General features: G+C 35.0%; 1 protein-coding gene across 2 annotated transcripts in view; it reads right to left on the bottom strand.

Moving 5' to 3' along the window:
• Positions 1 to 20,011, bottom strand: part of LOC118192442 (uncharacterized) — a 299,890-nt gene extending 279,879 nt beyond the window's left edge. For both annotated transcript variants that reach the window (XM_085827054.1, XM_085827055.1), the window contains exons 1-3: positions 19,880 to 20,011; positions 15,350 to 15,497; positions 9,274 to 9,341 (exon numbers count right to left, since the gene is read on the bottom strand). In XM_085827054.1, coding sequence (XP_085683180.1) covers positions 9,274 to 9,341; positions 15,350 to 15,497; positions 19,880 to 19,968 — 305 coding nt within the window. In that variant the 5' untranslated portion in view covers positions 19,969 to 20,011. The remainder of the gene's footprint in view (positions 1 to 9,273; positions 9,342 to 15,349; positions 15,498 to 19,879) is intronic.
• Positions 20,012 to 22,582: the final 2,571 nt, after the last annotated feature.

Below are 22,582 nucleotides of genomic sequence, written 5' to 3'. Positions count from 1 at the left end.
AATACGGGTGGTATAGTCCTTACAAAACAGGGCGTGTTTTAAGAGCTTGCGAACGCTCTAAATTTGCATCGATAACATTGTCCCAAAATAAGTAAAAACTGAGAATGAAAAACTAATATGCAGCGTTACATTCCTCGTAGTACATCTTATAATTTTACTGATGTCCATCTACTAAACTGCATCGAAAATTATTTAAAACCCCACCTACTTGAAATGTAGCATCTAATTTGGGACAAAATTTTTGACCGAATTGTAGCAACTAGTTTGAGACGGAGAGAATATAAAATTTGAGACTGCTGGTGTTGAATACCAAGTATTTCGATATCATTGACAGCATATTTTTAAAAATAAAGCCATATTTCGTAAACTCTACTAATTACATACATATATAGGACACGAATCTCTCTTACTTCAAGTGCAACCACAAAACACGCAACCAGATAGACACAAATTCATGCACAGCATACTGATACATCACACTAATTTAAATGAGATATGGGCTTTAAACTTTTGAAGGTAGTACAGACAGCATTCAAATGTTTCTGGATCAATGATAACAAATACGAGAGCTAAAAAGTAATAAATTTCGTAAAAAAGCTAACGCAATTAGCATTTCTTATAAAATATATACGTGGATGCATTTTAAAATTCTAATTGCATTAAATTCATATTTATATATATGTAGGTTAAAATATCATTTATGCAGAAAACAGAGATTATCTCCAGTATGATAAAAAAAAATATAATATTTTTATTTTGGGAGGACGAAAAAATGATATGAAGCTGAACACACGTACACACACATATTAAGAAGCTTGTTTATGTACAAAAAGCTGAGGGAAAGAAACATATCAAAAGAATTTTAAAGCTTTAAAATTTTACGTGATGATGGCTTTTGTTTGAGAAATTTTGTATTATGTATTTGTATTAAACCTGTATTACATGAAACTGATGGAAATGCTATCTCTCCTACAGTTATATGCTGCGATTAATTATTTAAATACAATCGTAAACATTTTTTTTTAAGAGGAAGAAAACTTTTCAGTATAGCACGTAACAATATACCATCCTATGTTACTATTAGTTACAACGGCACGGTTAAATAAAGTACATTTTTTGTTAATAAGGAGCCACGTTATACAAATAGAGAACGTACAGTAAAAGTGTAGCAGAATGCGAGCGCCACCTAGTGATGAATTTCGCGAAAGCCACTGGAAACTGGGAAACGGAATTTCGTTCAGTCTGGCAGGCCTTGAGTATAAGGTGGCCTTGCCTCAGTACAAAATATGCTAAAATGTGTGACTTTTACTCGCTCAAAGTCTCAGCTCGAAGTGTTGCTGTTGAATTGAATTTTATGCTTTAAGTGTGAAGAACATGATACTTAATAAGTAAAAAAACGTTAAAAAAAAAAAAAAAAAAAAAATGGCTCCTCGGGTGTAATGTAAAATTCAAAGCTTTCAAGTTTTTTTTTTTTTTTTATGTATTTATTTTAACAATTTCTACTTCATTTTGTTGTAATCAAAATCCCATTTACGGGATGGCACAGGAACAAGTCTATATTAGTAAACAAATATCCAGTCATTGTGCTCATGTGACAGATACCGATTTCAGAACTAATTCCAATTGCTTGGGTAGGACCAGATAACACAGCTTTTAAAGCTTCAATTTTTGCACATTTCTTAAATTTCACTGCACCGACTTCAAGGAAGTCAACGTAAGGGCTAATATTACGGAGCTTAAGAGAAGGATTTTCCCCCCCCCCCTTAGATCATAGGTTAACTTCTATAGGTCATCACTTTCGTAAGTGGTGTACGACCAAGCGGTCTTTATTTGTCCCTTTCGGATACTCTTGAATAAGACAATAAAAATCCAAAATTTTGGAACTCGCTCATGCACCTTTCGTGCTGTAGTCTTCCATAAAGGCAAATATAGTCGATTAGCAATATAGCAATTGCAATGGCAGTTAGCATATCCCTTTAACATATCTTTGCATATTGCATATCTTAACCGCTACAGATGTATTGCCCTACTTCTATGGCGTTTCGTTGGAGTCTGAGTATCGCCGTGTAGAACTAGTAGAATATTTTTAAACAAATTAACATACAATGATCGAAGTCTATACCCGCTCTGACCGCTAGTCCTTATCCTGCTTTGACAAGAATTATAATAAGGAGTAAGTAAATGAATAAATAAAACTGAAGAATAAAATATTTATTATGTACAACGATCACCACAATTCGTTGTGATGGATCGTTCTTGGCCTTTTGAACCGCTGTATTACCTAAAGTCATAGTCTCCTATGCTTCTTACGATGGCATTTTCGTGATTGTCACATTTCGTGTAGAAATCGTGAGAATGCTTTAGAATTTCGCTGTCTGATTGCAAAGGTTTTAAACCATGATATATTACAGTGTTTCTTACGAACCACGGTGAATTTGATTATTCTCAAAAATTTATTTTGAAGTTTTTGAAGCATTTGTCGATTTGATCTGGCCTTGGCAGCCCACGCCGGGGCTGCATATAGCAGGATAGATCTGATAACTTGTAAATTCAAAATTCCTTTGGTGCTAAGTTGTAGCTGGGAATTTCTACCAAGTAGAGCATTAAATGGACATAAAAGCTTTGTGTGTTTCTTCTCTGACATGAAGGGTATGTGGTCTAAATGTTAATCTTTCGTCTAACATAATTCCAAGGTATTTTAGGCATTTTACTTTGGGAACAGTAGCGTCATCTAGTGTGATACTGCTGACTTTTTTTAGGTTTGATCTGAAGAATATTATTTGGGTCTTGGCTGTATTTAATCTTTATCTTCCACGCGATAAACCACTTAGAGAGGATCTCTGCAGCAACTTGTAATTTCTCTTTAGCACGGTTTGGATTGAGAAAGTTATACATAATAGCGGTATCATCCGCATAGTAGGCAAAAATCGTGTTTGTGATATTAAGCATATCATTGATATATAAATTGAATAAAATAGGAGAAATTAAACTTCCTTACGGTAGTTCTGCAAGGATAAATATTTTAGCTGAAAGAGTATTCTTAATCTTCAATTGGAATGATCTGCTGCCTAGATAATTTGCTATGAGGACGATCATTTCTAGAGGAAGCTGGTAATTTATGAGTTCGACAAGGAGGCCTGCATGCCAAATCTTGTCAAACGCTTTCTCAATGTCTAACAATAGGGGAGCTACAGTTTCTTTTTTATTGAGATGACACCCTATGTGCTCTGTGATTTAAAAGTTGTTCAAGTGCGGCTAAGACTAACGTACAGCCATATATTTCACATTTGGAACTTAGCAGAATAGTGAATTAAGTCACTTTCTGCACCTTCAGTGTCTTTCTGCCGAGTGGGACCAAAAGTAAACGTTCAGTTTTGTGCACCGAAAAATCTGCCTTCTTGCCCGCTGGCCGAATTACTTGTTTTTGCTTAGAAACCCTAATTTTAATTTAAAAACTGTTTTTTAATTGTTTTAATTGTATTTAGTGTTTTATGTCTCTTTATTGCTTTCAATTTTTTATGAAGATATGAGGTATTATGTGTTTTTGCCTTGCCGCGTAGTGAGAACTGAATTAATGAGAAATATATCTCCAATGAAATTCGAGGAAATAAGTTTAAATGAAATGCAGCAAAATACGCGTATAATTGCATAGCCGGACAAGGAAGTCATATGGTTTCCGCATCAAAATTTATTTTAATGCTTGTAATATTTTTGTTTTTTTTTTTTGCGGTCTCTACCGGCTTGTCGAAATTACAATACGTTTTTTAATAGTTTTGTATTTAGGCGGGGGATAGAAGAACCAAATTCCTTAAAATAAAATGTATTATTGAACTTCTTTTTCGAGTGCTTCTTTTTATTAAATAAGAACGCACGTAATCGTTATAAGCTACACGCCGAAGCCACGCAATTTTTTTCCTCCTTTTTTTCTTTTCTTTGCCATTTCTTTCTCTTCACTTTCCTCAAACAAATTAATCAAGACGGTGATGTCACTGCTAAAACTAGGAGTAATAATAAATAAGAACTAAAGTGAACATTAGCTAAAGTAGGCAACTCATACTTTAAAAATTAGACATCACATAAACGTCAAAACTATTCGCAGAATCCAAAATCGCGAAACTAATCACGAAATTTATAACATCGTATTGATTGTATTATTGGAATCTTAAAATTATCAGTTTTAAATATATAGAAATCACACCTTACCTGTTTCCAAAAAGAAAAACTTTAGGACTTAGGATTCAATTTTAAATTGCTGTATAAGTCATTGTTATCCACAGCTTCACAGCAAAGAATAATTAAATTAAACATTTTGATACATTCCACTGCTTTCAAACACAGAATTAGTATGTTTGTGCGTTCATAGTTCTAGCAAAATTTGCGAATAAACCTACCATAAATGTAAAAAAAATGAACGAAAAATTTGGAGCCCATTTTACCACGTCAAGCAGCAACAATTTCAAAGCTAAAGATATATGGAGCAAAATCACTTAGATATTTTCATCAGTTTACATTCCAAATATAAAATAGTATAGCGAATATAAAAAAGAAAATATGACAACATTTAACATTCCGCGCAATGTACATACCAAGGAGGGTAGAATAGATGGAATAGGCATGACGTCACGGTGTCCTCCGAAAACATCGCGGACGAAAACGTCGCGGAGAAAACGTCGTGGTACAAAACATCGTGGGAGAAAACATCGCAAAGAGAAAACATCGCAAAGAGAAAACATCGTGGTACAAAATAACGTGGTCGAAAATAAAGCGGTTCAAAAAGTTCGCTGTTTAAAAACATCGTCGTAAAAATTAAAATACCTACAAATCATCGCATGACGATAATATAACATACATGCGTTTTCAGGTTTTGAAAGCTGTAAATGCATGTTCGTATAAAGATCATAGAGCTCAAGGAGTAAAGAGGGATTCTTTTACTTTTATATTTCATATATTTGAATGAACTAATAAATTTTTGCTGAAAAAATAAGAAAGAAACTTAAGCATTTAAAAACTTAAATTGAGTAAAAAATTAATGCAACTTAAATGTTTATAAGATAAATAACTGCGTAAGGTTACCTGTATAAAAATTGCTTAGTTAATGATCAAATTATTTTCCTTCACATTTGTTAATCTGATACTGTTTTATTGAAAATTACATATTGTTTTGTTTCCATTTATTCTTAATGTGTCCTAAATATTTTTATGTATAGCATTCAAACAATTTTTTGGATGTCAATTTGTTAGTTATGAAGAAATTCAGTTACATAATATGTCACTATGCGATTTGAAAAACCCATGTATGCGATGATTTGTACATACTTTATTTTTTACCACGATATTTTTGACGACTGTGTTTTTAAACTGTCAAGTTTATGAACCGCTTTATTTTTGACCACGATATTTTAAAATGCAATGTTTTCTCTGCGATGTTTTCTCCCGCGATGTTTTGTACCACGACGTTTTCTCCTTGCGTTGTTTTATCCAGGACGTTTCTGTCCGAGATGTTTTTGGCTGTAACTGAGGCCCTTGGTCCCTTCATTTCCTCTGCCTCAAGAGCTTGAGTGAATTAATTAAGGAAGAAAATAAACTGTAAATTCCTTAGAAAATAAACTGTAAACTCCTTAGAATCTTCAAAGAAGATTTCTACTCCCCATTATTCGTAGTTACAGGACTGATTATTATGAGGCAGCATTTGTTATTTCTGCTCTTCCGCCTATTGATTTAATAGCCTTAAAGGAACTAGATGTTAGAGATAGACTTTCTAATAACAAATCTTACAATCCTTTGAATGAGCTGATTTCTTTTCCAAATTTACCTCACCCTTCAGACAGAAACCCTGTGACAATTGTTATTTATATTGATAATGTCTTCCAAGCTATAGAATTATTTGTTCAATAGATGGTAGTAAGTGAAATGGAAATATTGGGCTTGCATTTGTTATTTAGGAAGATGGCAGGAAGAATGTAGCTATACAATATTGAATACCAGATGTAGGTCGTGTTTTAGAAGCCGAGCTTTTGAGCTCAAGTCTTGCCATTAAATGGATACAAAACTCTTGTCGTAAGATTGAGACGTTTAAATATATTACTTGCACAGATTCACTTTCTTTCACATGTTACACTATCGACTGAAAAACTGGTGATGGAAAAATTCACTGTATATTACATGCGGTTGGACACACTGGAGATATTCATTTTTCCTAGGTTTGAGGCCATAGTGGTATTCTCGGTAGTGAGAGGGCTGACCATTTGGCTAAGCAAACGACTTATCCTGATATTGATTTAATGTCGTCTGCTCCCAAGTCTTATTGGAAGCATACGGCTTGGAAGAAAACTATGATTGATTGGAATACTGAATATCTTGCTTCTTCGACGACCCAGTGGACTAAGAGATTTTTCCCAAGTACTTTTCAACGACTTACGCATTTTCAACCGGATTATAAACTTACTCAAGATTTTGACCGGTCATTGGAATTTACTTACTTCATTTCAATATTGTTTACTAACCAACTCTATGCTTGTGGCGATGCTGTGAAGGATCTGGAACATATTTTATTGCATTGTAGGTTGCATGCGAGTGCCAGAAATGCATTTAAAATGAGTTTAGGGTAGCTGTCTGTTTTCTGGTCTCCTGTTTTCTATGAACTTTTTAGGAACTCCGAAACCTTTGCAGTATTGCGCTTCTTTATGTGTTCTTTGAACGTTCAGTATTATCATTTATATGAATGGATTTTTAACATTTATGTGTCATTGTATTATTTTGCGTGTTGTCTACATATGATTACTTTATGTATTGGTGCATTGTATTGATGATGTACCATTTTCCCTTTGTATCAGTATTATTAATAAGTATTATTTCATGTTTACTACTATTGTGTTATTATTAATTCTTTTATTTTCTTTTATAGGAGTACTTTATAGGAGTACTATTATTGTGTAATTATGAATTTTTTCTTTTCTTTTATAGGAGTATAGTTTAATTATTGATGGTATATTTTAGTATTTTTATTATAATAGTATTCATATTTTATATTTCTTCTTTGCTCTCTCCAGACTTAGATATTATATTTTTATTGTTGAACTATATCTCCTTGTACTGTGAGTCATATACTTACATCTGTAAGTCTCGTGGAATACTTCGTGGAACACGAATAGTTTTGTATTTATTTCCTTAATTAAAAAAATACGTGCAGAGAAATACTTGTGTTTGCATGTAAATAATTATAAACGTCTCCATTTCATATTACAACTTCGATGCAGTTTCGAGTTTTACACAGTTTATTTCCTTAGGAAAAAATGATATTTATCCTTATCACTGATCGCAGACGCACATAGATGAATCAGGTAATTTTTTTAGACTTGCTAAATTTCAACTACGGAAGAAAAATTGTTCACATTTAAATGTATCCCAAGCAAAGCGACGATTGTTAATGAAAAAATTCGTAGTTGGGGGAAATTTATCTTTTTAAAAGTACGAATAAAAGTTGATTAGATTTGTATCTTCAAATCTTGAAATGAGAAATATATCACACTGTAAATTAATTAGTACCGGTTGTAAACATCCTGGTGCTTTCTTAACTTTTGTTTTTAATAGTTATGACAAGATGTAGAAACGGTCACCAAATTATTAAATTCTTTTTGTCTTTATTAAAATTCTTATCGTAAAATTTTATTTTTCTTGCGTACTCGACACTTTTCATTTGAAATAACAGGGTGGTATTTAATTTCATACAATCCAATCTAAATCGACTATATATGACTCTGTTGGTAAATTAATCGTAGTTTACGTAACCGTAGAAAATCGTAACTATTTTTCACTTTTTTGGGGGGGGGCAATCGTAATATTTTTTGTGGGTTCCAAATAACTTAGCTTTATCAATACATTATCAATAAAATGTTATTTCTGTTCTGTGAGGTGAATTAGCAACGCTAGAATAATTAACCATCAAACAGACAGACACAGAAATAAAACACTTAAAAGTGTATTTTACCACTATTTGTGATTGCTTAAATTCAAAAATAATTTTTATCCTTTTAATACACATTTTATTTATCATTTTAATACACAAATTTACGAAACAACCTGGACTTGGTTTAAAAGCCAAAGCCTCCTTTCCGAAAGAACATAATTGCAGAAATTTAAATTTATTTTGGCTAGAGACTGGGTTACTTAGACAAAGTTGCCTACACAGCGACGGAATTTCAAACCCACACTTAGGATTTCTCAGCGAGACCAGAGTTAGAGTCTCAAACAGTCTGTTTTCTTCACTCCCCAGAGCAACAGAATGCAGGCCAGACTCTCGCACTCTGTCCATAAATCTCTAAATTTTACAGTCGAAGTGCTTACCACCTATATCTACTATATAAGTTCTAGAATGAGCGAATCTTGTGCAGGCAGAAAGGAAAGAGTTAATTAAATATCATTTTAATAGTAAAACTTGAACACAGATGTCACAAGTTTTTAACTTATTTTCCACGTGGAAAAACATTCTCAGAATATTACCATCCAATAAACATACAATTTTAATTTATCTTTCACAGTTAATCTATTTGTAAGTTAAAAACAGTAAATGTGTTCTTTTTTTAATAAATAGAACGTTTAGGTTATGGATATTATAAAATATTTGATTGATATAAATTGAACTATACTATTTTTAATAGTATATAATGTATCCAATTGATAATTTTGAAGAACATTCTCAACATTATTGTAATTAATAAAAGATCCTACTGGCGACATACGTACATACGTAATACATACGTACGTAACATAAGACATACGTAATACATACGTACACCTTACACAACAAAAAATCAGTTCTATATCTCTCGTTCCACTGGGCCTATTGACGAAATTTAATTTTCTGTTTTCATGTCTCGAAAGTGTGACTTAGCCTCTATATTAGATTTACAAATAACATTGTTCTAACATAGGTATTCTGACACAAAATTGGACATTTTCTGAAATGACATACCGATTTATTTTTCATATTTTGATTCTACGACCTGGCTATCATGACTATTTCATTTCAACTATGGTATGAGCCAGTTTTTCTGCACGGCTATTTAAATCCTTCTAAAGACGCATAAATGTCTGCGGTATTAACAGATGTAGACGCATTGAGCTTCTATGAAATATGTAGAAATCTTAAAGAATTTGCTTATTTTCAGTACGATAAAATTTGGTTCATTGAATAGTTTATTTGTTATGAAATTTTTTAATGTTTCACAAGTTTATAAATAACCTAACATAATCATAAGGCTTCGTTTTACTTACGTGGGACTCTCAATTGGAAGTGGAGGCGGAATTGTAGCTGGAACTATGGGAGGTGGCGGTGGAGTAATCTATAAAATAAAAGCAGTTAATTTAGAGATTTCATTATACATTACATTATCTTGGCGTCTCTCGTTCTTTGGTATATGTATTATATCTATAGCTATAGCAACTATGTTATAGTGGTACTTTACTACGAGGCTCATAACAGGTTTTAATGGAAGACTGTAGTAAAATATAATCAAAAACTTTTGAATTTTAGCATTTAAGACTTTACATGAACAGGAATAACATATTGTTACGTTATTTTCTGACACCAGTTGTTGCGTTTTCTTCCTTCACGTTCGTACGGGGTTCCTAGATTTGGAGTGAATACGACACTTGATTAAGTTTCGAAACACACTTTATTTAGCCAATATTAATCAGGACAGCTTCAAAGTCACTTTTTACAGCCGTCGAAGATCTACTGTAAACACGCTGGAACAATTAGCGACACAGCCTTCAGGCTATCAGGCTATCACGATGAAGACAGCTTCACGGCAAAGCACTAGAGTACAGCTCAATACTCTCGAGACTCTCCACGATACAACTCGGGATGCACTCGACTACACACAGAGCACAACTCCCGAGTCTGCGGTTCAGTCGTTCCCGGAGCTTAACGAACTCTCTCGACGATGCACTAACCGCGATACACTAAGAGACTCTTCGATGCACTCGACGACCCACTCGGCACTCGCTGCTCGGCTATCAACTCGATCGACTCAGCACGGACTGACTAACTCGAGACTATCTCGCCCTCTAGACGAGGCACTCACTCACTGCGGACCAGCAGGGTTTATATAGTTTTTGGCTTATGTTCGAGAACATTCTGGGCTAAACTAGTCAGAATTCGTTCCAGAAGGCTCCTCATCCGTCCATGGCATATCGCCAATTTTGACGCCAAATGAGCGATTTTTTGCGAAATGTGACAACGTTGCCTTCCCTTGCCATTTTATGGCAACCCTAAACCTGCTTTGCGGAAGCTATCTTACCACGCCTGGACATTTCGTAACAAAATTAAATTTCGGCTGAAATTTATGAACAAGAAGTGATAATTTGTTTGAAGCTCTTAAACAGATTTTTGTAAAAGATATGTTTGGAGTTGAGCCAAAGGTTCTAAAATTTGATATTTAAAATACACTCTTCAAAAGTGAAATTGTAACATCACGAACGAATGCGCTTAGCGATGTGAAAATATCAGGATCGGAAAGATAAGACACATATGCAGAAGATTAAAGAAGTAAACAAAAATATGAAAAATTAACCTGTTGATTCAGTATCTAATATGACCATCACTTGCAGCTAAACTAGCCTCTAAATTGCGAGGCATACTGTCTATGAGGCTATTAATAGTTCCCTGAGATATTTCTTTCGATGCCGAGTCCATTGCTACTCTCAGGTTCACTACTGTATGCGTCTGTGACGTCCGATTGCAGCCTACACATGCTCGATGGAAGAGAGATCGGGGAAGGCAGCCGGCAAGGGAAGGATGTCAGTTCTATTGAGGCTGTTCAGAGTGTGATCTTGTACCTGAGGCGGGCATTGTCCTGCTGCAATAACGTGCCGGGGGCGATCTGCACAAGTGGACCAATTATTTGTGTTATGTACCGGATCATCATGCCATTCCACGCCATGAAGCTCGATGTGGGGTTCCGGTGTGCCGATATGGGCTGGCAGGTAACGTTCTCCGAAAATCTGCCCACAATCGGGATTCGTCTGAAAACAATACCCGATGCCTTTTTGCCTTGTTCTCAGATGGTCTTGCGTCCATCATGCCACACATCTCTGAAATGTTCTTGCGTCCCGTCCGACACGACTGCCAATTACGCGCATCGACAAACCGCGCTCATGCAATTCTAGGATACGTTCTCTTTCCTCAAACGATAACTGCTGGTATTCAGCTCACTCATGTCTCCGAGGCATTTTCTATCCTTCTTCAATATTTCCGTTACAACAATCCATCATTGATGTCATATACACAGCGAGCTAAGCTACTGGTCTTTATAGGCGGAAACTGGTTATCTGGAAACTGACCAGATGCGCACATCAATTTAATCATTTGCGTATGTCTCTGATGTCTACCGATTCTGTTATTTTCATATCACTTTGCGCAATCCGTCATGGTGTTACAATTTCACTTTTAACGAGTGTAGGTATGTGATTGTGAACAACACATTGCAATTAGAAGCACTAAATGTATTGTTGGAATTATGTTAAAGGCAACGAGAATAAGTTCATTACGAAGACGAGCTCTCGTTATAAAGTAATTAAATTATATTAGCATTGATTTTGTGTTCTTTTTACTTTTGTGTGGAATCACGATTCAGATAAAAGGAGCTGCCACTAAATGTTATCGCTAAGTATTATTTTTAACATTTTCACAGCGAAGTCGCCCAAACACCTGCGACCCTTTTCTATCTGCTTTTCCCCAATCACATTAGTGCATGGTTCATTGGTCTCAGGGGTTGTTAGATGGCATACCAATCATTTTTGGGAAGCGACCAAAAGTAGCTCTCTTATTTGAATGCACCTTCCCTCTCCTTTGTGTAGCGTCAACGTTCAGCTATTGATGCTTTCAGTTACAATTATGTCCTAAGGAGAAACTGTATACAATGGATGAAACCGCACAGAGATCTCCAAGTGAGAAGTAATCGCTTTACTTTAAGTAGGTTATTGCTAATACTGTAGTATTCTACTTGACAAGTGGGAAAGAAATCTATTCCAACAAAAATTCGTATATATGGGTTTTTGAGATGTATAAGAGGAACAGATTTTGGTCTCCACGGATTCGAATACAGTTAAAGAAATAGTATAAGAAGAAAAATAAATAATGCAATTAATATGAAAAGAAATGTAGGGCAAAACTTTGCACTCCATCGGAAATTCTGGAAGATACGCTGCTTTTAAAGATTTTATGATTGTGAAGCCATTTATTTTTCAATTCGAAATACTATTAGACAAGAGGAAATAGTATTACGGATACGATATTTTCAAATCAAAGCATGAAACAGATATGTACGTGAGGATGTATTACTATCATTGCCCATTAATTGGTTTGGAGAATAGAATATTAGAAAAGAAACTGTGTTTGTAATTAACATTGAATTTATATACAAAAGAAAGTATTAATAAAAAAAGAAAATTTGAAAGACTTTCAGATTTTATATTACGCGTAAAAGGCGTTTTTTTAACGGTTTTTGTGTTACCTTTATTTATTAAATATCATGTTTTTCGCACTTGAACCACATAAAATTCAATTCAACAGCAATATCACAAAATATTTAAAAACAGCAAAACGGCATATCTTCAGAATTTACAATACACAGTTTCACCGATAGAGATAATTTTTTTCCGTAGTGTTGCCATTGCTCGCTTTGAAATCGTAGAGTTTTTTAACCAAAATTCATAAATGCTTTACAAAATAGGAAATGGATAATAAAACAAATTCTAAATTTGGCCTTCCAAATGCACGTTGTTTTATCATAATGCGAGAAACATACCTACATTTATGCAAATTCTTCATTATTTAATTTCTTTAAATATAATACAGGGCGATAATATTTGATGGCAAAATTTTGAAAAGTGATTCAGACTTTTAACGTTTTCGACACAAAATATCAAAACGAAATTAATAGTCCTTCTGGGCTAATGCGTTTTGGGCTAATTAGATCTTATTTTTTCTTAAAGGTGAACTGGAAGAGATAGTTCACGTAAAGATCGTTGATATTCTGCCAATTCCATGCCTTAATATGAAGTTAGCGGAAGGTCATGCACTGGCCACTTCAGATTTTGTACAATATAGTTAAAACTGCACTGAATTTGAATCTGTTGGAAATACTTTACTTTTGTAAAATGGTAGATGATTAATAGTACGACAGTTATTTTAATAATTTTTGCAGCAAACAACAATTTAAATTTATCTCTGTATAAAAAGATGGATGTTTGCTTGTCTTTTATACAAATATACAGTTTAATTACGATCTTTATAAAATTGTCCACACTCGACCTTCAAAACAAGAGGAAGGTCAATGTCTGCATACGATCTCTCAAAAACCAGTCCCTGGGGTTCGCACTCCTTATACTTTTACTCTAAATTAACGAACTTTTGATTAAATTTCAACGTTTTAATAGCTTTGCGTTGTCACTGTATAAAGCGTAAGCTATGCATGTTTCAAATATAATCAGAAAACTCGGCAATATAAAAAAAAAAAACGGTACTTTTCCGTTTTGCCGGCGCAAGCGATAAAGTCGCCAATAATGGTACAACCGATACCAAACAGAATATTCTAGCTGTTAACGTTTTACGCCTCATTTTCAAAACAAGTCACACCTTTTTCTTATCAGATTGATTGTTTCTTTCAATACTGGCATATAATTACATAGAATTTTTATCAGATAGTACAGTTTTACGTCTAAGGCCATTTTTAGTCTAAGTCAATTAGTATGCAATCACAGCGCTTATCCGAAGCCGAAAATATAGAAAAGGTAAAGTCAAGGGTTAAATTCATCAATTCTAATGAGAATGCATTAGCGAAGTAAAGCACTGCAGTTTTACACAATTTCTGAGTAAGCTATTCGTACGAATTGAAATATTTCTTGCATTTAAACTTGTGTTCCAAATTAAGATTTAACTTGAAATTAACGTAGATAATTACTGAGAGCATTAGATTTTTGTAGAGTAGTTTACGTGAGATGAGGTCGCTTGGGTTCACGTGATACGAACCGGCGAATCAGGATGTTGAACCATGAAAGCATAGTAAATGCTTAAATTAATGTCTTTTTACAAATTTATTGTCTTTATTTATTGGCTTTTTATAAAATTTTAAGCGATATTAAAATGTTTATGCCTTCAAAATAAAAAATTCTTAGAACTAACATTTTTTTAATATTTTTTATGTGTATACTGTATGTTGTCGCCAAAAAGTCTGCTTGGCGAGATTTGCGCCGGCGAAACGGAAAAGTACCAAAAAAACTACCGCTTTGGAAATTGCAATTATATTGATTTGTCTCGAATTTAATAAACAAACTCGGCTGTTTGACAGAAATGTGTTGTCCCTAACCAAATTAAAATATTCTAAAGTATGTTATCGCTCAGCAAAACGTAAAATATTTAATTTTTCACGTATTAACACGAGTGTTATTGCATCGCAAGCATTTTCTTTGTTTTTCTCGAAAGTGAATTCAAAATAGTCGTCACAAAGCATTACTTTCGCTGTGAAATCAATTATGCCACCAAAATGGAAATCGATTGCTCGATCTACACTTCAAGCACGAGAAAAAGGCTTTACGAGATTCAGAAATAAACGAGCAACGAGAAGCGGGCCTGGAAACTATCGAGTACGCACTGCTCAAGCCCGTTCGTCTGAAACAGGCGAGCAACGAGAAGCAAGCTTGGAAAACCTTCGAGTACGCACTGCTCCAAGCTTTCGGCTGAAACGGACGAGCTACAGGAAGCAAGACTGGAAAACGTTTGAATATGCACTGCTCACTCCAGACGAACAGTGCACTCTGATTTAAATCTTGGTGCGTTCTATTACGATACCAATTATGATTATAATCTTCATCGAAGTGTGGTCGTTGGAAAAGATGGATAAATTACGCATGTATTGCAGAGCTCTTGAATTTAAGAATGAAGCAGCAAAAGTGTGCTAAGCAGATGGAAAAGTAAAATTGCCAGAATTAAATTCACCACCCGAGCCATTATCAGACTTCGTATCAGGTGACACAGCTAATTGAAACACACAAAATACGTTTTTTAATGCTAATTCTTTATTTTTAAATCTACCATTTTTATACTCGGGGTATAATTCGCACTCGTAAATTTCGATCTTATTTTCTGTATTGATAACCCGCGTTATGCGTAGGAATATATAGTACTTTTAAGGGAAGGAAATTTTTAGATTTTCTTTGTAACAGGTACATGTAAAAAGATTCTGTTTCTGTGCATAAATCAGTCCTATAATTTAGATCTCCACATCTCGACAAGGATACGATTTTGGAGATTCAGCAAGTGATAAAGTAATGAAACAATAAAGTTTACCTCTTTCTTTTTTGCTTGCTTGGGTTTAATGAAGATGAGATCAGGGCCGATAAAGTATGGATAAGGGTGGGGTTCACCGATGTCTGGATAGAGAACAGGAGGTTTTAAAGGCTGACTCTCTGCATCAGCAGATTTCGGTAGTTCGTTCCTGTAAGAAAAATATCGGTAATTCAAATTTAAGGTTAAATTCGCCTAAAATATAAAATAAATAAAAACAAGTTCGATATTCAAAATTCGGGCTTCGTGGTTTAAGGGGTATCAGAAACCCCTATACCGACAATACTAAATTGGCTATTTTCGATGTACCTTTTCTCAAAATCTGCTGTAGATACAAGCTTGAAATTCTTTCTGTAATTAAAGTATACCTATTTGATTATACTGAAATGAGCTTTTGAAACATTTTGAATTTTAGAGTAAATTACAGGATATTTTGTTAGGCATAGTAACATTTAGCACTTTTCTCACATAAAAAAAAAAAAAAAAAAAAAAAAAAAAAAAAAATAAAAAAAAAATAAAAAAGGATTTTGTTCAAAGTTTATTACAAAAAGCTCATTTCAGTAAATATTAGGGAACCTAATAAATAAGCCATAAAAAGTTTAGATACCTGTGAGCAGTAGTTCCTGAGAAAAGGTACATCGAGTATAAAAATATCACGTTTGGAGAAAAACGCGTTTTTATGTAAAAATCCTCATTGATCAAAGCAGTAGATGACAAATTAAAACTAGATTTTTTTACAGTTCTAATTTTCATAGAGATTAAAGAATGGTATTTTTAGAAAGATAAACGTGTAGAAAATTTGAAAATGCAAAAATCCGAAGTCACAATTTTTTGAAGATTTTGGGGTTCCAACTCCCCTTAAGGCTCGGGCACATCACTATTTATGTGTACAATTTGGCATCTCTAGGTACAGTCTGGCCCACCAGCGGCCGAGCGGTAAAGTCGCTGAACACTGGTAGTTCGGTCCGAGGTTCGAATCCCGCGAACGAACAGTGCTGGCTGCATGGTTTTTTTTGTGGTTTTCCCCATGTGTAACGTGTATACGAGCCAGTTTCCCTTAGAAAGTCCTCCACGAAGGCATCCTTGCCCTTAGGCAGATAGCCCTAGTGTGCTTTGCCATAATTAAATACACCATTAAATACACCTAGGTACAGTCTGCACAAAAAAAAGGCGTGACAGTTCTATATTTCTCATTCTACTGGGCAAATTGACGAAATTAAATTTGTGTTTTTCATATCTCAAAATAGCGACTTAGGATATATATTAGATTTATGTATAACAGTGTATTTTGACATAAATTGGACCTTTCTGAAATGACATGCCGATTTTTTGCATTTCCCAATTTTTCGATTCTATGACTGAAATTATGCCGAAATATTAAATTTGTAAAACTCGGTGAGAACGTAGCAGAAAATTTAAAATCGATCTTGGCGCATTTTTCCAGTTTGCACCAAGAATAATATTCACTTGGTGAAATCCTTAATTTATAGCACTTTCTGTTTTTTTATTTGTGCTTGCGCAGGAGAAAAAGGTACATCGTTCCTTCTTCAAACAAATCTTAAAAAGTGCATAAACCACATTTGGCGTTATTGTCGGTTATAAAACATGTCAAATTTCGAAACACACCAATATATATATTCACGTATATCTCGGGAAATTATGAATAAAAAATGTAATTTTTGGCGGGTTGCCTAGAAATAAATATACTTTAAGGTGATGGTACATATTTTATAGGTCATAATTCAAACAATGTTTTTCGAAACATTTCTAAAAAATACAAATTGAAAAAGTAAATCAAAAAGAATTATCTGCGAATTTTATTTGGATTGAACCTAAATTTAGAACTGGGAAGGAAGGAATCAAGTAAGTTTAATAAACGAAAAGATATTGATAAATATACAGTGGTACCTCGACATACGAGTTTAATTCGTTCCGTAAGCTTGCGCGTATGTCAAATTACTCGTATCTCGAAGCAATTTTCCCCATTGAAATTAATTGAAATGCCATTAATCCGTTCCAGCTCCCAAAGCACCTCCTCAGTTTTTTTTAAGAGTTTTTGAATAAGAAAAATGTATTTACAAGAAAAAACATTTATTTATAAATAACAAATGCACATTCTATAAAAACATAATTAAAAGAAAAAGTGAAGTGCTTACGAAAACGCTTAATTTTCGTCATTGGTCTGCGCTTTTTTCTTCAAGCTTTGCTCATTTTCACCTACAGATCGTTTAAAAAAACTGTCGAAGGTGATTTGTTTCTTCCTCCCTTTCAGGATATTGCGGAAACGAATTAGGTAAGTTTCGTTGAACAACTTCGATGCACGACCAGTTGCGACTTTTTCGGGGTGATTTTTATCCAGCAACTTTCTCCCACATTCCCAGGATCTCCTTTATATCTCCTGTAGGGACAACCTCCTCCATCTCTGGCTCCTCATTAAAACTAAATTTTCGTTGAACCACCGTATGCTGCTGCGAATGTAGATCGTGTAACTCCTCGCTTGTCAGCTCCTGAGGTCTGAGGTGCGAGAAACTGTTAGACGCTGCACACGACACCAACATGCGCGCGCATGTAGTGAATCGTTATCTGTGTCAAAAGATCTTACGCAAAGATTTAAGGGAACGGAAACTAATTCAAGAATCGTCCCTTGTAGAGTCATTAGGTATTTTTTTTTTTGAAAGCAGATAAGATGAAAAATAGCAACCGCCTTCGCCGGGAATCGAACCATGGACCTCTGAAATACCGGCTTAGTGTGCAAAACCACTACACCACGAAGGCTCGCTAGGGAAGTGGGAGAAATACCTTATATACTCCCCTTTTTAAAGGGCGACTAGAATTTTAGGGGACCTAGTCTCCAAATCCTGGGTACGGAGAATCATGATCCAAAACCCTTTTTAGTTCGGGCGCCACTATAGAGACATTATGATTTTTTGGAAGCAAGAGAGATTGAAAAATTAGCAGTCGCCTTCGCCGGGAATCGAACCACGGACCTCTGGAATACCGGCCTAGCGTGCTACCGTTACACCACGAAGGCACGCTAGGGAAGTGGGAGAAATATCTTATATACTCCCCTTCTTAAAGGGCGACTACAATTTTAGGGGACCTAGTCACCAAATTCTGGGTGCGGAGAATCCTCATCCACTACCCTTTTAGTTCGGGCGCCACTTGTAGAGACATTAGGTTTTGTTTGGAGACCGGAGAGATGAAAATATGCAACCGCCTTCGCCGGGAATCCAACCACGGACCTATGAAATACCGGCTCAGTGTGCAGAACCACTACACCACGAAGGCTCGCTAGAGAAGTGGGAGAAATACCTTATAAGTGTAATTTTAGCTGACGGATATCCAACGAAATGTTGAATGTATAGTTATTTTCATGATTTTATTGAGTATAAACTGTTTATTCAAAGTGTTCGAATACTTCTGTGAGTTTATGTTCAGAATATTTTGAATACATAATTTTTTTACCAAAAACATTTTAAATAACTTTTTTGAAAACAAGTGGATGACAGTTGCAGTACAATTACAGTAACAAGTATAGTGGACACCACGACGTTGTCATTGACAAAAATGGTATAGCCCCGTTTATACTATCTAACTAAAGAACTATATAGATGTTCTCTAGTTAGATAGTATATACGGGCACATCAGTGCCAAGCTTTGGGTTTATGTTGGATACTATTAAAAGGTTGCATAATGCTTCTGCATTATGCAACAATAGTTATGTACAATAACTATTGTTACATAGGACAATAGTTATGTACATAAGGTTACATTTCATTCGCGGGCTAGTGGTACTTGTACACAGAAAGATAATTTGACAGGGTACAGGGAATTGATTATGTAAGTAAGCATAGTAATTAAATTAATTAAAAACCATAATTTGAAATTCTGACAAATTACGGAAAACAGTTTGAGAATAAAAAAGTACAAAATACAAAAAGAGTATGCATTGAGAGGATTACATATTTATGAGGTTGGCGTTTTGGTATTATGCATGTTTATGCATATGTAGTCTAGACAAATTATAAAGTATTTTCTCTCTCCTTCCAGCATGCGGTCGTGTGTAACGGTAGCACACTCGGCGCGTATTCGAGAGGTCCAGGGTTCGAGTCCCAGAGAGGACATTGCATATTTCTCACGTCTCCTTCTTCAAACTAACCTAATGACTCTACAAAATAGTATATGTTAAAGAAGAATAAATGGATTTTGCTAATATTTAGTACATGAAATTTGTAAATAAAACTAAAAAACACAACTGACCGACAACAAATGCGAGGCACTGTACGTTTTAGATTTCCTCAATCAACAATGCCATTACAATAATTGAGTGCTAAAAAAAGTTTAATTTTAGTAAAATTTGAAAGATGCAGGTTCTTTCAGTAAGACATGAAATGATCTGAATTTATTCTGAATTTCCTGACTTAAAAAGCTGAATTAATTATTTCAGTTCCATTGTTTAATTTCTATTCATAATATTTTATTTTTTAATAGTCATTTCTAATTAGAAGACAAGATAAAGAATAATACACTTACCACTTGGAATCTTTGACTGGAGGAATGACAGGAAAAGGAGACTTCAACTCCACACCTTCATCAGAAATCTCTTCACGGCTTAATTCCATGACATTCGAGCGTTTCGAAATTCGAAATTTACCTACGATACAAATCTTTGCATGAGTACACGCGAGATAGTCACGGAACAACTGTCCGTTTTCAGAAATGAGTAACATTTTTATACACAAGCGCATCTCATCGATCAGGAGGACAGACGATGTTCACACGCAAATTAAAATTGCGTGTGAACGTGACAGAGATCATCTGAACAAAATTTTCACAACACGAGAGATTCACTGTTTGTTACTAGATATCATGACAGAGTTCCTATATTTCGAGTCTTTTTTTTCTTTTTAAATTCCTACTATTAGCTCACACTCTCCCTATATCTTGTTAAAATTTTCAATCGTTAATAAAACGCTTTTTATTCATCCACTCAAGTTCAGATACATTTTTCTAAACTTGTAGTAGATGACACTTGATGTTAATAGAGTTTTTTCCACATATTAATTTTATTTATTTAATTAATTATTAATTAATTAATTTTCAATCGTTAATGAAATACTTTTTATTAATCCACTCAAGTTCAAATGCATTTCTTTAAACTTGTAGTCAATGACACTTGATGTTAATACAGTTTTTTCTCATATTAAAGTATTTTTAAACTTTTTTTTTTTTTTTTTTTGTATTTTAAAATTTTTCTTTGTACGAAATTGAACCTAAGTAGAAAATTTTGACTTAATTTTTAAAAAATATTATTTGTTATTGTTAATGATGGAAAAGTTTTAGTTTAATTCCACATGGAGCGATACACTGAAAAAATTGACAATAAGTTAAAAACGTTATAAGTGTCCATGTGTTATTTAAAAGCAATTTACCGCAAAAGTGAGGATAAGTGTTATATGCATAATAAGTTTTATATGCATTATCAGTTTTATATGCATTATAAGTTTTATAAGAGATATACGTTATAGTCCGAAAAGCAAACATTCGATCACATGATAAATTGATTTGTTATTAATTTGAGTGTTATTTAAGTGACCACATGATAATTTTGAGTATCATGTGTTACAATCATTATAAAAATGAGTTATAAAGCGTCATTGATGGAGTTTCAATCATTTCCAGCAGTATTGATTTTGTTAGCAATTCTATAACACAGTAACGACATCCTATATCTTGTCAATATGCCGATGTTTAGCCTACCGTGACGATAGGTAGCCATTTTAACTGACTTGCACCTTGCTTAACTGATGGCCACGGAGTATATAGTATATACTCATTATATTCCGTGCTGATGTCAAAGTATGCCAGTGCTACTTGCCTAAGAGGAGAGGGATTATAAGGGAAACTACACACTTATATATATATATATATAAGACACACCGAGAAGATATAAAGCAAATTGGACGCAAATTGATATGCATACAGGTTTCGACGGAAAATGCATAATTTTACATTTGGGCTGCCAATGAATGAAAGGTTATCGCTACAGCGCATCTGATGTGCGCAACTGGCAGGACATTTAAGAGGAGAAATTACGATTCCAGGTCATAAATTTTTCACGAAGTTCATTCCGTGTACTCTGGTAGACAGTAACTATGCCTTGCATACAGGTGCACGAACGATATGCGCAGATGTCAGATTTTGAGAGAGGTCGTGTAGTTAGACTCAAAGAAGCCGGTGGGTCTTATCGGCGAATAGCAGGAGCGATGCCACTAATAGACGATGTTGGCAGGAATGGATAAACCATGGCCGCATACAGCGTCAAGAAGGAAGCGGTAGGCCTAGAGAAACGATAGAACGTGAAGACTGAGCAATCGTCAGAGCGGCATTCTCAGCACCAGATGCATCATTATCATCGATTGTACTTGCAACTAGTGCTTCAGTGACCGCAAGAACCATTCATAGACGGCTCACAGAAAGGGGCTGAGGTCACGGCGCTCCTTGCGCCGTTTACCATTGACCTCTGTACAACGTGAAGCTCGTTTGCTCGTTGCAAATTTTCCTCGCTTATTAAACTCGGGCTCATTCGCACTGGAATGTTACTTACTGGAGTAGAATAATCTTCAGTGAAGAGCCGCGCTTTGAACTGAGCACCGATGACCAGCGAAGGCGAGTCTGGAGACCTCCCGAACAGTGATGTGATGCCAACCTGATTGTCTTCCGGCAGATAGGCCGACAACCAAGAGTGATGGTCTAGGGTGCCATTTCATTTCATAGTAGGCCCCTTTGGTTGTCATCCGTCGCAAGCTTACAGCACAGCGGTACGTCGACGAAGTTCTAAGGCCCGTTGTGTTGTCCTTCATGTCACGCCATCGTGGGCTTACATTTCAGCAAGATAATGCCCGCCCCCACATTGCACATGTTTCTACTGCTTGCCGAACATTACCCTGGCCAATAAGGTCGATAAGGTTGCCGGATCTCTCTCCTACTGAGCACGTCTGGAGCATTATGAGCAAGGCCCTCCAACCAGCTCGGAATGTTGACTATCTAACACGCCAGTTGGACAGAATTTGGCACGATATCCCTCAGGAGGACATCCGCAACCACTATCAATCGATGCCAAGCCGAATAACTGCTTGCATAAGGGCCCGAGGTGGACAAACGCGTTACTGACTTTTTCACTTTGTGAAGCTCTATCACTTCAGTAAATAATTCAATTTTTCTCAAACTGTAATC

Source organism: Stegodyphus dumicola, chromosome 11 (genome assembly GCF_044657685.1).
Source record: "Stegodyphus dumicola isolate Sdum_Otavi_A_Nest chromosome 11, ASM4465768v1".
Taxonomy (NCBI): Eukaryota; Metazoa; Arthropoda; class Arachnida; order Araneae; family Eresidae; genus Stegodyphus; species Stegodyphus dumicola.
Note: the sequence above shows the minus strand (reverse complement) of the source record. Positions and strands in the feature narration are given on the sequence as shown.